We start from the raw sequence: 22,395 nt of genomic DNA, 5'->3' as shown, positions 1-22,395 counted from the left end.
TATCTGACCTAGCCAAGATACTGGCAAGGAATTCCAACGTTCTAAATCCTGCCATATTTTCTCAAATAAGGGAACAAAATTAGATTCATACATCTGCTTCAAAGATGAAGCGATAGAAATACCTAAATAGATGAAACCTAGAGGTGACCACTTAAAAGGTCAAACAAGGCATAATGTTAGGTTTGGAGATAAGAGTACCTAAGGGCAAAGCTTCAGATTTGGTTAAATTAATTTTGTAACCAGAAAATGTACTGAACCAGTTAATCAACTCAATTAGAGCAGGAACTGACTTCTCAGGCTTAGATAAAAAAAAGCAATACGTCATCAGCGTACAGTGCAATCTTATGATGTATATGTTCTATCTGTCAACCTGAAATAGATGTTGTTGATCTGATAGCTTCAGCTAGAGGCTCCATAGCCATCGCAAATAAAAGTGGTGACAGGGGGCAACCCTGCCTGGTGCCTCTATGCATAGGAAAAAAAAAATCAGATCTAAAGCCATTAGTCAACACAGCAGAGCATGGGTTTGTAAACAGCACTTTGACCCACTGCACAAAATTTTTACCTAGGCCAAATTTTTCCAAAACAAAGAAAAGATAGGACCATTCGATACGATCAAACGCCTTCTCCGCATCCAAAGACCGAACTAGACCACCTATAGATTAAAGGCGTAAATAACATTTAAAAGGTGTCTAACATTATCAGATGAATTCCTACCCTGTATAAATCCAGTTTGATCAGTCTCAATTATCGTAGGCAAAACTTTCTCAAGACGTGTTGCTAAAATTTTAGAAAGCAGCTTCCGGTCCACATTCAGTAATGCAATTGGCCTATAAGAAGCACATATATCACGACTTTTACCTTTCTTTAATATAAGCGATATATAAGCTTCTCCAAAGGTCTTTGGTAATTCTTTAGCCACAAAAGACTAGTTAAACATATTAAGCAATGGGTCTGCTAGCAACTCTTGAAACTTCTTAAAGAACTCTCCGCAAAACCCATCTGGTCCCGGTGATTTACCATTCTTTAGAGCATTAATGGCATTAATAACCTCCTGTCTAGTAATAGGGCCATTAAGAGATTCTTTTTGTGTATCTGAAATTGATGGAAGATTAATCTCAGAAAAAAAGTCAACCATTTGTTTGAGGTGGTCACCCGTTTTCTCAGAAGAATATAGATTAATATGAAAATCTCTAAATGTATTATTAATATTCTTATTATCATGAAAACTATTATCATCTGAGTCAACAATAGTAGCAATATACTGAGATGCTACACATTGTTTGGCAATATATGCTAGAAATCTCCCAGGCTTGTCTCCATGCTCATAAAATCTTTGTTTTGAGTATCTTAATTTTTTCTCTGCATCCACAGTGAGAAGACAATCTAAAGCTGCACGAACTGCCTGTAATTCTTTCAATAAGTCTGCCGAAGGATATCTATTATACATTTTTTTCTTTAACCAATAACTGAGCCTCCAAAGCTCTTTGGTTTGCCATTGTTTGACGTTTTTTAGAGGAACTATATGAAATAATTAGCCCCCTTGCATAAACTTTACAAGTTTCCCATAATAAAGATGGATTATCTGTGGATAAAGAGTTAAAAGAAAGAAAAGATTTAAATTCAGAAGAAAAGTAACCTGAAAATGCACTGTCTTTAAGGGTTGCGATATTAAGTCTCCACTGTATAGAACAGTCCACTGTAACCCTACATAGAAGCTCCATAGTGACACTGGCATGGTCTGACAATAAAATACTTTCTATATTACAAGATCGTACTAAATATAATTCAGTTTTTGGCATAAAAAAGTAATCTAATCTTGACTGACAATGATAGGAAGTAGGAAAGAATATATATTCTTTGTCAGTAGGATGAAGAGTTCTCCAGACATCTACAAAACCTAGATCTTTACATACATTCTCAAGAGATCTTGCCTGAGCAGTTAAGGATGCAGAGCTATGTGGGTACCTATCTACAAGTGGATTCATTACACAATTAAAATCACCCCCCACAATTGTTAAATCAGTGGAGCTGGCAATCAAATCCAAAAATACTTTAGTAACAAAGTCAGATGGATGAGCTGGAGGATAGTACATGTTTAGTACACGAATAGTTTTACCTTGCCACACGCCTTCAATAATAACATAGCAAACATCCCTATCTTTAATACAGCTTAAAACTTTGAATAGTAAATTACGTTTTATGAGAATAGCAACACCTCTACTTCTAGATGTAAAAGATGAAAAATATACCTGCCCAAAAAAACCCTGCTGTAATTTTAGATGTTCTACATCACTCAAATGAGTCTCTTGTAAAAGAGCAATTTCGATATTTCCTTTTTTCAAAAAAGTATCTTTCTTCTTTTTATAGGATTATGGATGTCTCGAATATTCCAAGTACAAATCCTGAGCACTCTAGACATTAAATAATGTGCAGACAATAACTGCATACATAATACAGATAATCACAAAATATATTTCTGTAAGGGTACCCTTTGGAAATCTGAGCTTTAAACAAAAATTAAATAAAATACCAAAACAGAAAAACCTATATAAGGAAACAAACCTGCCAAACATGCAGGAAGAACCATTCTTACTCTTTTCTTCTGCAGGCAACTGCCTACTCCTCCAAACACCTCTCACATCCTTAAACATAGGGTAAACACAAACCTCACAACGCTCTCAGCAACAAAATAAATCTTCACTCAGTGAGTTCTATGTTGTTCATGTCCCACATAACTATCCACGAAAGTTTGCCACGCTAGCCCAGGCTGTCAATGAAGGCAGTCACGTCATCTGGTGAGGCAAAGCGCTTCAATGTCCCATTGATGGTAAACCTTGTTGCAGGATACAGCAGGGCATATTCGATCTTCATCTTCTGCAGTCGTTTTTTAACATCGTCGAAAGCTTTCCGTTTCTTTATCACCATCACAGAATAATCACTGAAGAATGAAATCCTCGGTCCTGCTTTAGCGCTCCCTTCGGGATCCGTGCCACCTTGACGAGCTGCGTTCAGCACACGCTGCTTGTCTGTAAAGTTATGGAACTTTATGATGACAGGACTGGGTCGTTGCGCAGGTCCTGGCAACGGCGCCAAAGAGCGATGTGCACGATCAAGCTTGATCCGTCCTGCTTTCGTTGCAATCTTTAAGTAATCCGGCAGCCACTTTTCAAAGAAATGCACCGGATCACTGCCTTCAGTTCCCTCTGGCAGCCCGACTAAACGCAAATTGCACCCGCGCCCGCGATTCTCTAGATCGTCGATATGCGCTGACATTTCGCTCACTTTTTTCTGAAGATCAGCCACCGTAGCCTGCAGGGATTCCGTTGAATTTTCCACACCGGCGATCCGTTCCTCCGCCTGGCCCACTCGCTCAACCAATGCCTTGAACTGAACCGTCTGGTCGTTTATCGCGACTAGGACAGTATTCACTTTCTCATCTATTACCTTCGTAATGTTCTCGGTTTATTTTGTCCAAAGCTTGAGCAAAGTTAGAGTTGGAACTTTCCTTCTCGCGACTCATCACGCTTGCTTCATCCATATCAACATCCTTCTCGACGCCGCTGATAGTCGGAACTTTTCGGCGCAATCTTAGCTTTGGGCATTCTGTCAGATCCTTTTGAAAAATAATGATCTAAAGACATGGCACAGTAACCCTCTAACGACATAGAGCGATTTCACTGAGTGAAAATATATATTAACCGAATAATAGAACTAATGTCACGGGAGCTCGCCAAAATACGTGTTCACTCTACGACGCCATCTTCTTCCCCCGAGCAAGTATTTTAAGTATGTATTTTATTCTACATTTTTTTTAATTGTATTATTTGAAATACAAAAAGACATACGTACTACTGAAAAAAAATATATACAGTTTAATTAGTAAGAAGAGCGTAATCTGTTAATTTTTTTTTTTTTCACACCTACATTACATCAATGATGCATTTTTGTCGCATATTACAATGGTATGTTCACACCAAACGCGAAGCGAATATGCGCATCGCGTCACTTTAGATCACTCGAGTTGAAATTTTTCACCTTGCACGGAAGACGCGACTGAGGTTAATATTGCGGCAAACGCATTGCGCATTTCAAGTTATTTGCGTCGCCCGGCGCAAGTTCGCCTCTATTTGCGTCTTTGAATTGACTTAATGTGTAATCTACTCACGTGAATAATTAAATTTGCGTTTGATGTGAACACACCATAAGACTTATTTGTCTCTCTTAATTATTCATGACAACACATATTGCTTTCCTATGACAGATGCTTTAAGTGACGAGATTACATACAGTAGTTGAGAGACACATTCATTGTATGTTAATCATAAACAATTACTATTACTTAATTTTTATTATTATTATTTTTTTTTTTAAACATGAATAAAGACAGCTTTTCCCCACACATCTACTAGCAGTACCTCTTAAGAATCTTAGACCATTCTGAACTGAAATATGTTCCTTAAATTACTGTATAATCAAAATTTGTTGTGGACCATGACACAAAGATGTCCACTGTAGTTAAACCAAGTATTATTTAAAAAAAAGAAAAAAAAAGGTGGCTTTGCAATACCAATACATAGAGGTAATCAGTTAAATCAAACAATCTCCACTGGATCACTTAAGATGAACTGACCCTGAAGTAAAAGAACTGTGGTGTGCATTCCTCTTTTATAAGCACACAGAATTTGATGAAAAGACTATGGATGAGTAACAATGAGTTCTTTACCTCCCATTCCTCATAGAGTCGGATAAGGGTGGTGTACTCGCGACAGCGCAGGCACAGGAAGTCAAAGATCAGCAGCATGCAGAGAGGGTCATCATCTGGATCCAGACTGGAAACATTTTTAACATTGAAAAAGTTTTTAAAAATGGCCTCGCATGTTTTATCTGCCTGACTGACTGTGGATGATGGATTTTGTCTTAGGAACGTGATACATTTATTGTACCGATCTGATGTAGGCTGGTACCTCAGAATTAGTTTGCAGTACTCCAGCGCTGTGCGTGGACAACCTCTCTTCTCCAGAAATATCATGTGCTTGAACAGCACCAAATAAAAAGCCCTGTAGATACAAAAGAGTGAGAGTGAGAGATTTTATAAAAAGTTATGCTTACTTTAAATGGAAATATCTTATTGCTCCAAAAAAAACTATGACAAATAGTAACAATATAGATGTTAATACCAACAAGAATTAGTGTGCTGCATACATTTCAGGGTACCTGCAACATGATGATGACTGAAATAAAGAAGGTCTCACCTGTTTTCTGGTCGGCGGTAGTCCAGTCGACACGTGCCTGACGTCAGGCTGAACACAGGGTGGAATGCACACTCAAAACTATATAAAGCCCTTTCTGCAGAAACGAACAAAACAAACAAATGCTGTATATTGCCTTCTATATTGAACACATTATCATGAGTTTGGGTCTCTTATGATGTGCATTTAAAAATACAACATGCCAACCATCTTTTCATACTTGTAATAAGAATAAATAACCACTGCTCTAAGTGATAGAAGTACAGCATGTTCATTGGAATTCACTGTTATTTAACACCATACCTACTGTTGAACCGTCTTTCCGAATAAAGTACAGTAAACAAAAACATCATGAAATTGCTAAAAATTACATAATTTAGGACAGGGATGCCCAACCCTGTTCCTGGAGATCTACGTTCCTGCAGAGTTTAGTTCCAACCCTGTTCAAACACACCTGTCCGTAATTATCAAGTGCTCCTTCAGATCCTAATTAGTTGGTTCAGGTATGTCTGATCAGGGTTGGAGCTGAACTCTGCAGGAAGGTAGATCTCCAGGAACAGGGTTGAGCACCCCTGATCTAGGACTTCTATACAATGTCACTGTAAAGACTGCAGGTCTATCCCTCAAAGTCTTTTCAAATGTGTTTTCAACACTGTGACTCACTGCTTTTCATGCCTTCAGTCAACTAAGCAAGCACATAAAACCTCTTTACAACCATGGACTACAGTTAAGAGTTTTAAACATTTATGTTTACAAGGTAAAACAGTTAAAGGAGAAGTCCACTTCCAAAACAAAGATTCACATGTAATGTACTCACCCCCTTGTCATCCAAGATGTTCATGTATTTCTTTCTTCAGTCGTAAAGAAATTGTTTTTTGAGGAAAACATTTCTGCATTTTTCTCCATTTAATGGACTGTTATGGTGCCCCGATTTTGAACTTCCAAAAGGCCATTTAAATGTGGCTTCAAACAATCCCAAAATGCGTTTGTAAACCATCCCAACTGAGGAAAAAGGGTCTTATCTAGAGAAACGATCAGTTATTTTCATTAAAAGAAACAACACAATTTAAATACTTTTTAATCTCAAATGCTCAAAAAAACTCCAATCGTATTTTCTTCCTCAAATTCAAAAATCATTTCAAAATCATCCTACATGCATGCAGAAGTACCGACCCAGTCTTTGCAAAGTGAACATGCAAAGAAGATTAAAGACCCTTAACAAAAAAGGTAAAACAGCGACACAGGATGATTTTGAAGTTAAGAGAGAACATGAAATGGGAGTTTTTCGACATACCCTAACTGTCATGAACCGAAAAAAAAAAAAACAGTCCAGGCAGAGTAAGACGAGCGTTTGACATTAGAAAGTATATAAAATGTATTGTTTTTATGAAAATAACCGATCGTTCCGCTAGATAAGACCCTTCTTCCTAGGCTGGGATCGTTTACAACCACATTTAGGATCGTTTGAAGCCGCATTTAAACAGCATTTTGGAAGTTCAACATCGGGGCACCATATCAGTGAAGACATGATCTTGGATGACAAGGGGCGAGTACATTATATGTGAATCTTTGTTTTGGAAGTAGACTTCTTTAACATGAGCTGCTGTTTTTTTTAAATTAACCCTTTTAAACCTTTTAAATTAACTTAAATATTAAATCTGGTTTATCAAAAGTTAAACTTCTTTGTCATGACTCACATGATTTTCTTGAATTTGATCATAATTGATAAGATTTATTTTCACATGCCTACTTCCACATGATAATTTTTGGTACATAACATTACCATCTCAAAAAATAAATAAACTGTTCTACCAAATTTTTGCCTGTGCTCCTAAAAAAAAAAAAAATGTAAGCATAGAGCCCGGAGAGCTTTTCTGTGAAATACTGTCTCATACATGTCACTGGTCCCATATTCAGTGCATCAGTGAACTTCCTCACCGATGAGATCTCTGGCAGTCTCTTGATCTTCTTGCATGCGACAGACATCTGACAGCTGCAGAAGTGAATCAATATGATATGGGTTAAGTTGCAGGAGAACCTGAAGAAAAACAGAGAAACAGAGTGTCATCATACATTGTTAACACACCTGTCGCTCATGTCTGCATACAAAAAAATATAATAATAATAATAATAATAATAATAATAATCTAATAGTTTGTAATAAAATTACCACAAAGTTATTAGGGTCCATTGACTCGACCGCTTCAAAAAACTTGAACTGGACTTGCTGATAGTCACGATTATGTTCAAAGGTAAAATGCTGAATGCCGTCTTTAGACTCCACTAGTGCCATGGAGATACCTAAGAAATGCAATGACAGTGATTTTTATTTTGCTTGAACAGCATTAACACACCAAAGGTTCTCACAAATGCACTGCTCGCAACAAAATATATATTAAAAATATATTACACACTGCAATAAAAAAAAAAAAAAAAACATTAAACAAATTCATACAGGTTATTTAATATCTGCAATTAAATTAGGGCTGCACAATGATAACAAATAATTGCAAAATTCATCATCTTCCATAATGTGCAACACATGCTGTACAGCTGTGGAAAAAAATGGTTTTGGTGTGCATCTTTACTTTCTAGTATACTAATGGTCCTATCTATAAACTATACATAAAATACTAAACAATAACAACATGTAAAAAATAAAGATTTGCTTTTCTTAATTAAAAATTATTACAACAACAATAAAACTCCTTTGCACGACCCAGTCTTTTTTCTATCATTACATTCATTTCAGACTGTAGACTCACAACTCGAATAAAGCAAATTCTTTTGCCTTGTAGAATGCAAACATTTAAGTACTGTTAACAAACCAAAAACCATTACATTACAGTACTTTTTCAAGAGAACTCTGTTAGGGTTGGGGTTAAAACAAATCAATTCTCAGTTCTCATTTCCCTACCTTAAAAAAGAAGGCAGAAAATGTGAATTAAAATCAGAAGGAATTAAATATGCAAAATGGAAAAATCTTGACTGTGCCATCGTCACCATTTTGAGCAGTCAAAAATAAAGGTCCACTAGTTTGCAGGCATGTGCCAAACAAGTCTGTCTACACTCAGCCAATAGAGTACACTCTGAAGAGCTTGTGTGCTCAACTGTTATGTAGACAGAGTAGAATGCAAATCTATTATACCCATTATGTATATGTATGTATGCATGTATGTGTGTGTGTGTGTGTGTGTGTGTGTGTGTGTGTGTGTACTTGTTTTTGCTACATTGTGGGGACCAAATGTCTTGTGTATACTTGCCTTACGGACATGAAAAATATATAGAGAGTGAAATGTCTACTTTCAAATTAACCAGTTCAAACAGAAAACAAAAATTCTGAGATTATGTAATCCATATGAAACATGCATACAGGCGCAACACTACTGCGGTGATGACGAGTGTCGCCGACTTCATCTCTTAAGCCGAAAAACAAAGAAAGCACTAGTTTATCAATGGATTATTAAAAACGTAATGCAGTCCCCTTACAGTTTTTCCCTGACACATTCATAATTATTATATTTGCCGGTGCGCTGTGGCAAGCTTTATGTGTGCACTTGAGCGCTTATTAAGCTACAGGCAAATAAAGGCTCATTATTATTATTTATAATGTTTTATTAATAAATTTGCGACTAATAGTTGACTAACGCTCAAAATGAACGACTAGCCTGATTAATTCATAAACACATCCACTCTCACTAACTTATGCGTTCACAAGCAACAATGTAATCTTTACTGCGCTAACATCACGTCACTCTCTAAGATGGCCCAACAGCGCCTCCACTTTCTCCGCCGGCTCCCTCCACCCATCCTCCCATTCTACAGGGGCACCATTGAGAGTGTGCTGACCAGCTGCATCACTGTCTTGTATGGGAACTGCAGTGCTGCTGACCACAAGACCCCACAGCAGACAGTGAACACAGCCGCAAAGAAAAAAATCTGTGTCCCTGTGCACTGTTTCACCTGAAATACCTCTTATGCCCAATCTCATGTACAGTATTTATGTAAAGTTCTTGTACAGTCTCTCTTAGATTATGTATAGCCAACTATTTATATGTATAGTCAGATGGTTAACTGTGTATAGGTTTATGACTGGTTTTTTTTTATACTTCTATTGTTGTATGTTTATATTTATGTTTAATTAGTATGTACTGTGTAGCACCGTGGTTCTGTGAGATACCAACATTTTGTAACGCTATGTCCACACATGTAGCAGAATGACAAAGCTTGACTTGATAAATGTCAATTTTTAAAAAATCTTAAGTCATTCAACCCCTGCCGGTAAGTAATCTAAATATCTCTAAAAGGCCACTGGTTTCATGTACTTAACAAATGTGTCTGATTGGTTAAAACTCTCAACACGAAAAAAGAAATCTTTCATCCTACCTGAGCAGGTCCAATTTTAATTCTGCAATCTAGACTTTATTATTATTATTATTATTATTATTATTATGATTAATTTCACTTTAATGGCACCAGTCGTAATCATTTTAATGTAATTGTGCAGGGGCATTTTGTGTTTATGTACCACATAAAAAGGCGTCACAGCCCCGTGCTAATTTTGCCAAATCCATATAAATTTGTGGCCCAAGCACTGTTTGATCCCTGTAGATTGTATCAACAATTAAAAAAAAAAAAAATGCCCAGACTTCAACTTAAATCCAGACAGGTTAGTTATTTCAGTCTTCAAAGCCATGTAGGGACGTGTATTCTTAGAGCAAAACAGTGCCGTGAAATATCAGCCTTTGTTGTAGTCATCTCGAACACTCAACAGCCTGTCGGCCATGCTCACATTAACAGACTCTTTGAAACCACATCCTGGGCCCCGGGCCATTCCACACTTACTCCAAGATTAGTGGCGACATGAGTGCTTTAAATAACAGTATCATTTCAAAGACACTATTAATCCAAATGCTCCCGCGTGAAACACAAACGCCTCTGTGAACTTATCATATGAAAGAACATTTCTGTTTTACTGTGAATCATCCCCTAATCCAGTGCCGGTCCAACCTACAAACTATGCAGGCGATCATCTAAGGCCCTAACTTGCCTTGGAGGCCCTGCTGGGAGACAAACATGTAATCATTTTAGAACAGTTACTGCCGAATAATCATTCTTTGTTCTCCACTGACAAAATGTAAAATGTGGCACGCCAGCAACACAGTATACAACACAAACAAACAGACACTTTTTATGCCAAACGTTTATCTCGTTTTCTCAAAACTAATCTGGGAAATTAAGTACCACCATTTATGTGAACTGACAAAAGCCGAAAAGTGATTAAAATGGTGAAACAATTAATGGTGACAACTAAAATATACACTGTTCCTTATACATTCATTATACATTGATGACACCCTATTTGTCAACACCCTAAAATTATTTTTACTAAATTTGTTTTAGTGCCATTTAGTGTCATGTTTGTAGCGGTTATATAGTATAATATCATGCTGTCAATATTGCAGAAGGCCATTTTCATGATTTTGCCAGAGGCCCCACAAACTCACAGATCGGCTCTGCCCAAATCCTACAACTGATACAGCAGCAGGTCTGGGTGATATTTGTGAGTACTGAACAAACATTCTGGAAAATATTAAACTGGGTTATAGGTCCGACCTGGTCGACTGAAGCGGGGCCATGTGTCTTTGAAAACAGTCATCCAGGTGCACCGATGAAACTGCCTCTGTCTCTGTTTTGATCTGAATATGGACAGAAACAAAAACACACACAAAAAAAAAAACATTCAGAACTGCAATTCTCATTATAATTTTCATGATAATTCATTATTCATCATAATTCATGAATTATCTTTAGGATCACAATCATTAAGTGATGAAATCAGATCCATTTGTTTAGACAGTGAGGTCAATATCTGGTGTTTGGTTGCGATCCACTTGTTTGGTTGTGATGTAAGGAATGATAACACTTCATAATAACTTTCATTAATAAATCATCAACACATAATGTTTAGCAGATCATTACGTAACATAGGTTTGAGGGGCTTTTTAATGTTTACTAACTAACAAATCATTAGTTAATGTAAATTAAAATGCTTACAGATGTTATTAAACTTTAAAGTCATATAAATGCACCATGAAAATGCAGTACAAAGCAAACATTACATAATGTTATACTAACTTTTTCATATACTTGGTATACTAGTGTATAGCTATGTACAACCACTATCTTATAACTACCTATTCTACTAACCCTAACCCAACAGTCTACTAATATTCTAATGAGAGCTTAGTTGAGAGTTAGTTGACAATGCAGTTACTTACAGTCAGTGGAATGTCTAAAGTGGACTATCAATATGTAATCTAATATTTTATCATAAATCTGTAATTGAGTCAATAAGCGCAAAGCTTTTCTCTTAAAGAGCACCTATTATGTGTCTGTGAAGTTTCAGTTCAAAATACACCACAGATCATTCATTATATAATTTTGAAAATGCCTATTTTGAGTGGAAGCAGAAACGCACTGTTTTTGTGCATGTCTCTTTAAATGTAAATGAGCTGCTGCTTCCCGCACTCTTTTCCAGAACAGGACTGTGCCTTTACAGCTCATAACTCAGATACTCTGAAAAAAAAAAAAAAGACTGTATGGTTTTGATTATCAAGTCTATCGCACTGAAATCAAAAGTCGGTTATGTCTGTTAAGATCTGCGTATTAAGTGACAGCAGTGTAATCTACAGCACCTATAATGCTGTCTAAGCTGTTAGTATATGACCTAAAATAAAAACAGATAATCACTTACTGTTCTGGACTGAATAATTTCTGTAGCTTTAAGAGGACATTTCTTACTTGAATGCTGCTTTTAAATGCTCTGGTGTGAAGATAAACATGGTGGATTGTGCGCAGTTTACTCAGGGCGGGGTTCTAAAACCCATATCTGATGTAAAGTTAAACCAGTTTAGAGAACAATAATAATAATAATAATAATAATAATAATAATAATAATAAGAGTAATTCCTAAATATTAATAAATGACTTGTAAATATGAGTAAGTATTATAAGTCTGCATACACACCACAAAAAAAAAAAAAAATGCAAATGTGTCAACATCAATAGGAAGAGCTTAAAATTATTAACATTTTTACATTTGTAAATATACAAAACATCACCACATGAAATACAAATCATTTTAATCAGGTTTCTAAGCACTGAAATGCACATTATTAAATGTATCATTTGCATATTGTTAAAAGTGCATGATCATATTTAATTTACATTAAATAATGTTCTGTTAATCATTATTTAACATTCAATAAGTTCATTTGTAAACATTAACAAGCACATAATATCAAATTTGTCGCTATTTTAATATATATTGACTAATGATCTGATGAAAATTATATAATGTTTGTTAATGATCTATTAATTAAAGTTATTATAAAATGTTACCGACAAATCACTGTCTAGCGTCAGTGTATATTAACAGTTTGCTGTATGCTTTTGGTATCAGATAGAGCTTTTGGACCTGGAAACAGTAACGTACACAATGTTATACCTAACAAGAAGATAGCAATTATGCAGACATCAACAGAATACTGAAAGATTTTCTACACTTGGCCAATTCATGTATTTTCATTCACTTAATGGCTATCAAGTTAATGAAAAACCAGGTGTTATTGTCTTCCAAAACACATTCGAGACATACTGCAATGTAATATCTCAACTTCAGGACACGGTCGAGACGTATCACAGGCACAATTCTGCTAGGTGCAAATGGATCTGGTTGTTGAAGTCATATACTGTACACAAATTGTACAACTCGCCAAGTTTTGAGTATTTGAGGAATGTATTTAAGAATAAACGTACCCAAAAGTAAAAACTGTAAAGCTGAAAATAATATTAGGAAATTACCTCTGGTCTCCCAGAACAGCTCGTGCTCCAAAATACCTCTTCAACTCTGTCTCTGGATTCAGATTCCTTTATGACCCAGAAGAAAACATTTGGGCAACATTTTAGATTTAGGGAACAAATATTCACTATTAACCAGCAAAAGATGCAAAATTAAAATACTAAACAGAGTGATAAAATAATGTTATTAACCAGTTAATGGCCATTAAAAAAAAAGTTTCTGTTCAGAACTATTAAATTTGATTTAGTTTCTGGTTCTGTTCCTCCAAAATAGTCCTGCTATTAACTAAGAGTTAGTAGTAAATAGTGTAACTAGTCAGCAGTAAATAATGTTCCCTAATGTAACCCCAAAGTCTGACCAATATTTGTCTTTCACATTTACTACATTTGAATGGCACAGAATTAAATCACACATGCACCTCACCTGTGTTCCACGTACAATACAGGTCTGTGTTCAGAGGTGCTGTTTTCTGCACTCTGGTATGACAGACCTTTTTTCTTATCCAGGGTCTCTAAGAAAGCATCAATATCATCGCCCACACTCAAATTGTCCTGACAATCACAAACCACATGATAAGTGAATTTTAGACACATTACGCACATGATAAACAACCTACCATTATAGTAAATTTTAACAATTTTGGAACACTGCTTGAATGAATAAATATTGGAACTTTTGGAACACTGCTGCAATGAACTTTGAGGACCTGGGCTACATTACCCAAACATTAATGCCAAGAATGGTTGTAAAACTGGCATTTTCAAATTAGTGGTATGGGCCAATGATCCCACATGCTTGGTCAGTGATCAATAAAATATCTGCTTATACAGAACATCAGTAACTGTTTAAGTCTATTGGCAGGGTCACTGACATAGAAATAAAAACAGCTGCACTGGTCACTGAATTGCATGTCAACATCAGCGCCATACCGATTACTCTCACAACAGGACCTGAGAAAAAAAAAAACATCTGACGTGGTGATTTTTTTTATTTTATTATTATTATTTTATATCTATCTAATGTTTTGGTGAATAAATACATGCATACATACATACATACATACATACATACATAACATACAGGAATAAATCAAACTCCCACCCTTCCATTCTCAGCTGGAGTCTTCTTCTTCTTTTTTTTCTTTTTTTTGTTTGACTTCTCATTCTGCAAAAAAAGACATTAAACAGAAAACAACAGATTTGAGAAATTAAAAGAATTTAGAAGCTAAAATATACTGTCAAATGTTCTAAACATTCCATTTCACAAACTCTAAACAGGTCACAGTTGCATGTTTGGGGATGATGATGGTGATGATGTATAAAGGTTCTTCTCACCTTCACAGCATCTTTCTCTAGGGAAGCTCCTCCTTGTTGTCCGTCACCGATTCTTTCTGCCGTCTCTTCATCTGATGCACATACATCCACACCAGCCTCACCTATCTGAACACACCATTACAGATACTATATATCATGACAGCAGCATCATAAGGAAAGGAAATGACGTGATGTGTGGTCAATTTATGACCCCATGTAAATGGTGTGACCACATTGTAACATTCTTTTAAATTCACTTGTCACACTTGAGGACTATTTTGGTGCATAACAACTGTAACAGTCATTACAAGGTACATTAACTGCAATTGTTTGTTGTTGGGTTTTTTGTTGTTGTTGTTTTCTTCCCTTAAACTCTACTTATAATGTTTGTAAGACTTTTACATTCAAAATAATCAAAATTAAGAAATATACTGCCATTTTCTAACTCTGATTGGGTAACATCTTTGCATATGAAATAAAAATTAAAGGATAATAAAACACTAAATTAACTTAATTTTTCTGAGATTTATGACAATGTTAGCATGTCAGCATGGTGCTTTTCATTTAAACTCTAGGAGAAAACTTTTTTGTTTGTTTGTTTTGTTTTGTTGTTTTTGTTTGTTTGTTTTTTGCATACAAAACAATAACTATAATGCAGTTTTGCCAACTACACAATTTTGATTTAACAACACTTCAGACCACCCTAGCAACCTTTTCTTTCAAAAAGCACCTGGCAACAAATTTAGCTATTTTTTAAAACAAAATTAAACATATACTTTAGTATTATACAGGAACTGCTCGAATAAAATTATGATTAAAGTTGCTGTGATTACATTTTGTTTGTTTGTTTATTTTTTGTTTGCAAGCATTGTCAGTGTTGAACATGAATGCAACTGCCAAGGTTTTATTCAGCAAGAGCTCACAGACTCTCGGAAAATGCTCCCAACATAACCAACGTTTAGACACAATGTAATATGTGAGATTAATTATGCAGTGTAGATGGTTTCAATTCTTGTAACAGGAGTTTTGGATGAAAGAGTCAAACTTGCACTAAACTTAAGTGATTGACAGTTCCAGTTATTATAAAGGGAGTTTGTAGATTCATGCCCCACTCAAAAATAAAGGTTACAGCACTTAAACATCCACACACCTTTTTAAATTAAAACCAACCTAAATGTTAAAAAAAACTCGTGTTTTTGTTATTTGTTAACTACACGTTAAGTATGTGTTATCGACAAATACCAAATCACACAACGTCTGATATTTTATGATTACTTTGGTGTTTTGAGCATGTACCGCTCTATCAACTTTTTGACTAGTACCCTGATAGTATCATGTCACTTTTAAAGCACCTCAAATCAGTATGTAAATATCACGGTACACATGTACGGTAAATACCATGGTATATATCAAAGTACCATGGTAATACCTCTGCACCATGACAATCACACATGCCAGACGTTACCAGCTCAAAGATGTTGCTGATGTTCTTCTGCTTATGGCCAGTTTTGTCACTCTTCATATGCTCCTTTTCATCTCTGTCATCTTCATCAGTGAGTTTAAGCGCGTTTAAAGCGGCCTGAGCTCGCTGCTCGCCCTTCAGCCTACGCAGAGCCCGACTCGACATGATGAACGTCAGCTCAACTGATCAGTGATCAATAACTTCGCACCAAGCCCAAATGTCTCATAAACTTGTATTGAATGTTCAACAGGAAACGCTATAAACACATGGGAAACACGTCACCTTAAACGGAAGTGAATGTGTTACAAAGTAGGCGACCCGGACGTTATTTTTATACCTTATGCATTGTTCATATTCGTTTTTATTTAATTGTCTGATCAGATGCAACGACTCCTTATTTATTCAAAACTAAGGAGGGGTTTAAAAAAATGGTTGTACATTGTAATTTATCTTGTGAACGCTTCTGTATGAGAATATAATAGAAAGAACTATTTGCAGTTCGTGGCAGGATTAAACATTTTTTATTTTGTCGGGTGACGTGGAGTATGAATAAATGTAAACAACAATACATATTAAGGCACAATTGAGATATAAATAATGCTCAGTAGATTATGCGCCTTTTTGAGCCACCGAGCGCCCTCTGCATGATAAAGCATGTTTAGCTTGTAGAACTTATGCGTCCCCCAATAGAAATAAGCGTGGAGTCATCTTTAGAATTTTGTGTTGGAACTTTAGCAGCAGCAGAAGTAAACCTGCTTTGGTAGCCATGTGGACAGAGCCCTGTGTATCAGCCTTCCTGTAGCTCAAACAGTAGAGCGTGGTGCTAATTTTTATTGTACTATTTATTTTAATGTAGCATCAATATTTTGGTAAATATTTAGGTCAGGCAAATTTTAGTTTCACCTCTATCTATCATGAAACACTGGTTTAGTACAGATAAGAGTTTATACTACACACACACACACACACACACACACACACACATATATATATATATATATATATATATATACTGTATATATACATATATATACCTATATATTGTTTTTGCAAGGATGGCAGGAATCTACAAGTTTTTTTTGTAACATTCTGTAATTTTCTAATGCTTTTTGGAACATTTCAGAACATTGTGGGACTAGTCATAAAAATTTTAAAACATAAAAGTGTTACATGTGTTATTGTTTTTGTTTTAGTTTTTCCCCCAAGTATATATCTGTATTTGTTTAGTGCTATATAAAACAATAAATAGCAGACTGCCAATGAGTCACTAATTAATTTGTATTTGCTGAGTTTATTCCATTTTCTCAATAATGGTCAATTATCAGTACTAAAGATGTATTATTTTGATGTCATCAAATAACAAGCCTTGTTTTGAAATAAAATAAAAATGACCAATTGAATATGCTACTTGGGCAGTCATGCTCAGAATCCTCAAAAGCTTTACAGCTCTTGTGTCATAGAGCAGAACTGATTTTCAGAGCATTTTGCCAGTTTGATGTCACGATCAGATCTTTCTGGCCTGAAGTATTTATTTCTTCATTGTATACGGTGGTGATTAACAAATAAAAAATCAGAAAAACAAGTCATCAAACAAACACAAAAAACAATGAGTTTTTTTTTTTTTTTTTAGCAAGATTAACTTCCTTGTTCCTTGTTGAGTAATGAAGGATTATGAAAGCATGAAGACGTTTACCTTCTGCCTAAATATGACCATTGTACATGTTTTTGTTTCTTTAGTTATGAATACAGGATGACGTACTTAGGAAGAAAAATGTCCCTTTGTAATGATTTGTAAATATAATAACACAGCATTAGGTTATACATGTGCACAACACAAAAAAAAAGGAAATGAAACTTGTCAGTATTTTAACATTATAGATGACAAATGATTGAATTAAGCACATCCTGAGTTTATTGTAAGTACAAATGAAGAAATAATCATATACAGTCTCTTGAGGTAAATATACACAATCACTGTTAAGATTTTAATAGCATTACAGTAAAATTATATTTTCTCCTATGATTAGATTAATGATAAAAAAAATCTCTTACATAAAAATTGCTCCTCTATCAGTAACAATAATAACTGGGATGTGTCAAATTTATCAAGAGTTACACACCATAGATATTATTAAACATCTTACAAGTCAGTGCCAGCTCTCTCTCTCTCTCTCTGTCTTGATGCAGTTTGTAAGTATAAACTCATAAATGTTCCATATCATACATACAGTTACCTGTTGATGAAGCCTCCATAAATTATAGGTAACTGTTTTCACAATGGAATCCTTATTCATTGACGGTCACAGACATGGGATTGTCATAAGCAGCAGTCTCTAGTTTATCTGCTTTCTTCCGGCGGAGTTCAGGAGGAGGCCGAGGTGGAGGGTTTTGTGGAGGTTCTTTGATGCTATCCCCAACACGCTTTGGTGGATCTGTGCGGGGCAGTATGGGCTCCCAGTGCTCTCCGTGAATAGCTGCCTGTGATGACAAAGTTCAAAATCATGTATGAAATCAATGGCCACACAACCAAATGCATCCAAAAACAGATGCTGCCCCAAGAGATCTTCTCCATGTCAAATGAAGTAAAGTATTCTACTAAAATACTAAGGGATGGATCATCATACAGCACTCACATCATCTGTCTGTCATCATCATTCATACTCATGTTGTTTTAACATTTTCCTTTATCCGTAAAATACAAAAAAGAGAATGTGCATATGAACTACTTTTTTATTTATTGCTTTTTTTTTTTTTTCCATTTTTGAAGTATGTCAAACAAGAAACAACATCATATGGGTTTGAAACAACATGTGAATGAGTAAATAACAGAATTTTCATTTTGGGTGAACTGTTCCTGTAACAGCTTGAATGTGAAAAGGGGGGTTTTACAGGAGGAAGCAAATGAGCGTGAAGCAATAAGAACTTTTAGTTTCCTATATTCTTTTAATTGCAGTTGTATTCCCATTCATTCCGTCACATTGTTTATCTAAAGTTCAGATGAATCAGCACTGAATAATGATGGATTATTAACTTACAGAAAGGTAGATTAAACTGGAAATTCCTAGACACACACATCCCAGAACTGTCGCTAGCATGAACCCTCCAGGAACACACAACCTGCAAGGTAACACACACAGAGACAGATATGTGTGTGCATGGATAGAAACACAAGTAAGATGCTTTCTTATATAACAAAAGTTCACCATACACAAAGAGAAGGGACACTGACTGAAATATGAAAGACTTACGCAGCGTGCAATAATGCTCTGACGTAATAGTTTCTGGTCAGGGGTCCGAAAGCCTTTACACACACTGTGAGGCAGTACTGACCACTGAAATCAAACAGAAAAGTTTTATATGAGAAGTTTATGACTCAAAGCACACAAGGAAGTTTTGCTACACAAATAACTCCGTATGAAATGTTTTGGTGCGAATTATTGATGATGTGTGGAAATCACCAGCCTGTACTTCCTGTAACTAGTTACAGTATCAAATGAGGTCAGATTGACTCTTTATAAAACACTCACGTTCTCTCAATGCTGGTGCCTTTGCCCCGTTTGCTGCGTGGATATTCAAGCAAACACACAAACACACCAGCAGCACTATCACAGTCAAGGATATAAATGAGTATGCTAGAAATACACTTTGGTACTTCACCAAAAAAATTGGTACTTTACATGTCAAAAGACTAGAGTCAAATCAGAGACTCCCACATCTATAGGAAAGAGCCCTGTAGAGGTTGTAAGGATACATGCCGAATGCTGCAAACTGCCAGCCTCTGAACTGACCAGCCACCCCAACAATACCACCAGTCGCATAAACTACAACAGAAAATAAGAGAGTTAATTTCATTTCCTCATTTTCATTTCCTCATATTCACATCAGCCTGCATTAACTGAAATATTATATTTAAAATAAAAAATAAAATAAAACAAAACCATCTTTTTAAATATTGTTCTTTTACATTCAAAGTAAACTATTAGTTCAGAGGGTGAAAATCAACTTTTTGAATTCAAAGACAGAATAGATTAACTGACATTCTAAATAAGAAATAAATTCTTGACGACATGAATGACAGGTGCTAGATTTATACTTCAAAACCCATGTAATATATAGTCACAGTCTTCTCTTTAGAGCTGTACATAAATCTGATTCACGACACCATTCGGGAAACATTAATTTAAGTAAAACATTACTCCTTGTTTAAATGTTTTAGAGCACCTGAAAAACAGAACGAGATATAGAATTAAAGTATTTGTGTTCTTACTAAGTCCAGCAGCCAGAGCTTGCTCGTTTGCCCACATCGCCCACTCAATTTTCCCCATGGTCACTTCAGTGCGTGCTGACACTCATAAATGAACTTTATTTTTTAGCTTAATTCTATAAAAGAAAAGTGGGAAGTGCCCAGCGTGTCATAAACCCAACCCTTTTGTTTCATCACTTCCTTTTCACTGTGTGCTACGTTTCATCAAATTCTACAGTAAATTCAAGAAAGGAAATAGAAAAGCGCTAGAATGGGCATGTCAATAAAGACTAGAGCACAGGAGGCGGCACTACAGCAAACAGGAGCTTTCTCATTGGTCAGATGAGTTCAAGTAACGTGAGAAATCTGTTGGCTCTTTTCAGCTCGTTCCTTAACCATACATATTTTATATATTTTTGAGGAAATAAATCCTTCAAATGATTATTATTGTATTTTTTTATTATTATTATTATTATTTTATTTTTTTACACTAGCCTACATGGTTAAATAGAAAAGTAAAATCTGTGCAAGAATGTTAAAACAAATCTTTTGACTTAATGTTAATGAACCTGTGTTGATCAAGTTGTGAAATCAGCAACTTGCAGTGCTTTCATAATGTTTTAGTTCTATTCTACAAATGTATGATAACAAGTAAAACGTTTTACATTTTAAAAACAAACGTCTAAATAGACCATAGAGTAATTTGTATATTTTAATGTCAAAGACAAAAGTTACTCATGAGATTAGATTTTTGGACATGGCACACTCAGAGGGTCCTCTAACAAACCTTCTCAGGTCCTGTGGCATTCCCGGCCACCAGAAGCTATGTTGTAGCAGTGAAAGGGTTACATTGCTCTCTGTGCATGTGCTCAAGAATTAGTGGACACATCTGATCAGAGGTATACTGGGTTCAGGGTACATACAACGTTGTACGTGTGACTAGAAGGGCATTGCAGTGGAGTGGTTTCAGAGGCATTAACTTTAGAGATTTGTTTCTCGGGGACCATTAAATTGGATTCCCTATCAGGTTAGTAAGCATTACAGATACGCATTTCTCTGGTGGAATGTACACATTTTAGAATTAAAGAGGAGCTGGAATTTTTTGCAGATGTTGAAGGACCTTCAAAACGTGCTGGTGATGTTCAGTCATGCTCCAGGAGTACACCAGCATGCCATTGATCTAGACCAACACAAAGTGGTGGAAGTACTCCTGAAGTACCTCCGACTCACCTCATTCAAGAACTCGAATATGAAGGAGGTGCTGACCAGGCAATACCGCAGGCAATAACAGGGTGATGGCACTGACAAGGCAATACCAGGGTGATGCAGTACACCCTATAGTATGATGCCAGAGGTGGATTTCTCCAGAACCAGGAAATGGACAGAATCCACATGAAGCTGACCAACTTGAAGTTGAATGGGACACACACTGTAGTGGACATGTCCTCGGCTGAGTGGCTTTCCAGTCAATGATTTAACTTGGTAACTTGTATAGACTCTCTTCTGGAGATTGAGTTGGCGGCAGTGTTCCCCTGAGATAAAAATGCAAGTTGACCCAGAAGGTCATGATGAAGGTGAGGACTGAAACAGAGACAGAAGCAGCAAGGTGTACAATAGAGGTGTGTACTCATGTTGCAGTTGTTTGTGTGGTCTAGTCTTTTGTTATGGAGTTCCAAACTCAAAACACAGTTGCAAGGATGCTGCAATGAACACAGAACTGGTAAACACAATATCAATGTAAGTTGATATTGTGACAGCTGAATAACTTCTTCTGTGTTACCAGGTTTGTGACAGATCACACCTCTAAACTGATGCTAGTGAGTATACAGTGGTGGCAGGCTTTAAAGGGGAATGGAATCCAAGAAGACAAAAGAGCAGGGAGAATCACTAGGTAAGTAGAGTGGTAGTCGTAGTCGTAAGCGACACCAGACATTGTGTGAGTTAAAGGTGAATGCTTAAATCCTGTGAAATAATTAAATCAGCTAATCTTCAGCATGTTTGCCATTTAACATTAGTTTTGGATTGCTATATTTTTAGATCTTACATTGAAAAAAAGTGACCATGCAATAGGTAGGATTCAGTTTATGGTAGGCTTCTGCTAATTCATTTCTTAACTGTCCACTGTACAACTCAGATTAAGTTACATTAAATGAATAGTTTACCCAAAAATGAAAATTCTGTCAATTAATTAATTGCCACACCCTAATGTCGTCCCAAACCCGTAATACCATCTTCGGAACCCAAATTAAGATGTTTTTGAT

The 22,395-nt window shown here is 35.9% G+C and overlaps 1 protein-coding gene across 1 annotated transcript; it reads right to left on the bottom strand.

Annotated features, from left to right (window-relative positions):
• Positions 1–17,780: 17,780 nt before the first annotated feature.
• LOC127180835 (cytochrome b-245 light chain) lies at positions 17,781–20,320 on the bottom strand. The gene is made up of 6 exons (XM_051135140.1): positions 20,159–20,320; positions 19,643–19,712; positions 19,419–19,493; positions 19,140–19,223; positions 18,927–19,008; positions 17,781–18,369 (listed from the first exon to the last, which is right to left on the bottom strand). The coding sequence occupies exons 1-6, from the start codon at positions 20,214–20,216 to the stop codon at positions 18,178–18,180; spliced, it is 561 nt and encodes a 186-aa protein (XP_050991097.1). The 5' UTR covers positions 20,217–20,320; the 3' UTR covers positions 17,781–18,177.
• Positions 20,321–22,395: the final 2,075 nt, after the last annotated feature.

Source organism: Labeo rohita, chromosome 18, assembly GCF_022985175.1.
Source record: "Labeo rohita strain BAU-BD-2019 chromosome 18, IGBB_LRoh.1.0, whole genome shotgun sequence".
In the NCBI taxonomy this organism is placed as follows: Eukaryota; Metazoa; Chordata; class Actinopteri; order Cypriniformes; family Cyprinidae; genus Labeo; species Labeo rohita.
This window is presented reverse-complemented; position numbering and strand designations above follow the sequence as displayed.

Bases quoted from the DNA above. Each gene is read 5' to 3' on its own strand.
- LOC127180835 (XM_051135140.1), bottom strand. From the start codon at position 20,216: ATGGGGAAAATTGAGTGGGCGATGTGGGCAAACGAGCAAGCTCTGGCT. The intron at 19,713-20,158 runs GTAAGAACACAA...TTTCTGTTGTAG, and splicing joins AGCTCTGGCTGCTGGACTTA to TTTATGCGACTGGTGGTATT. The intron at 18,370-18,926 runs GTAAGTTAATAA...TTGTCATCACAG, and splicing joins CCAGTTTAATCTACCTTTCT to GCAGCTATTCACGGAGAGCA.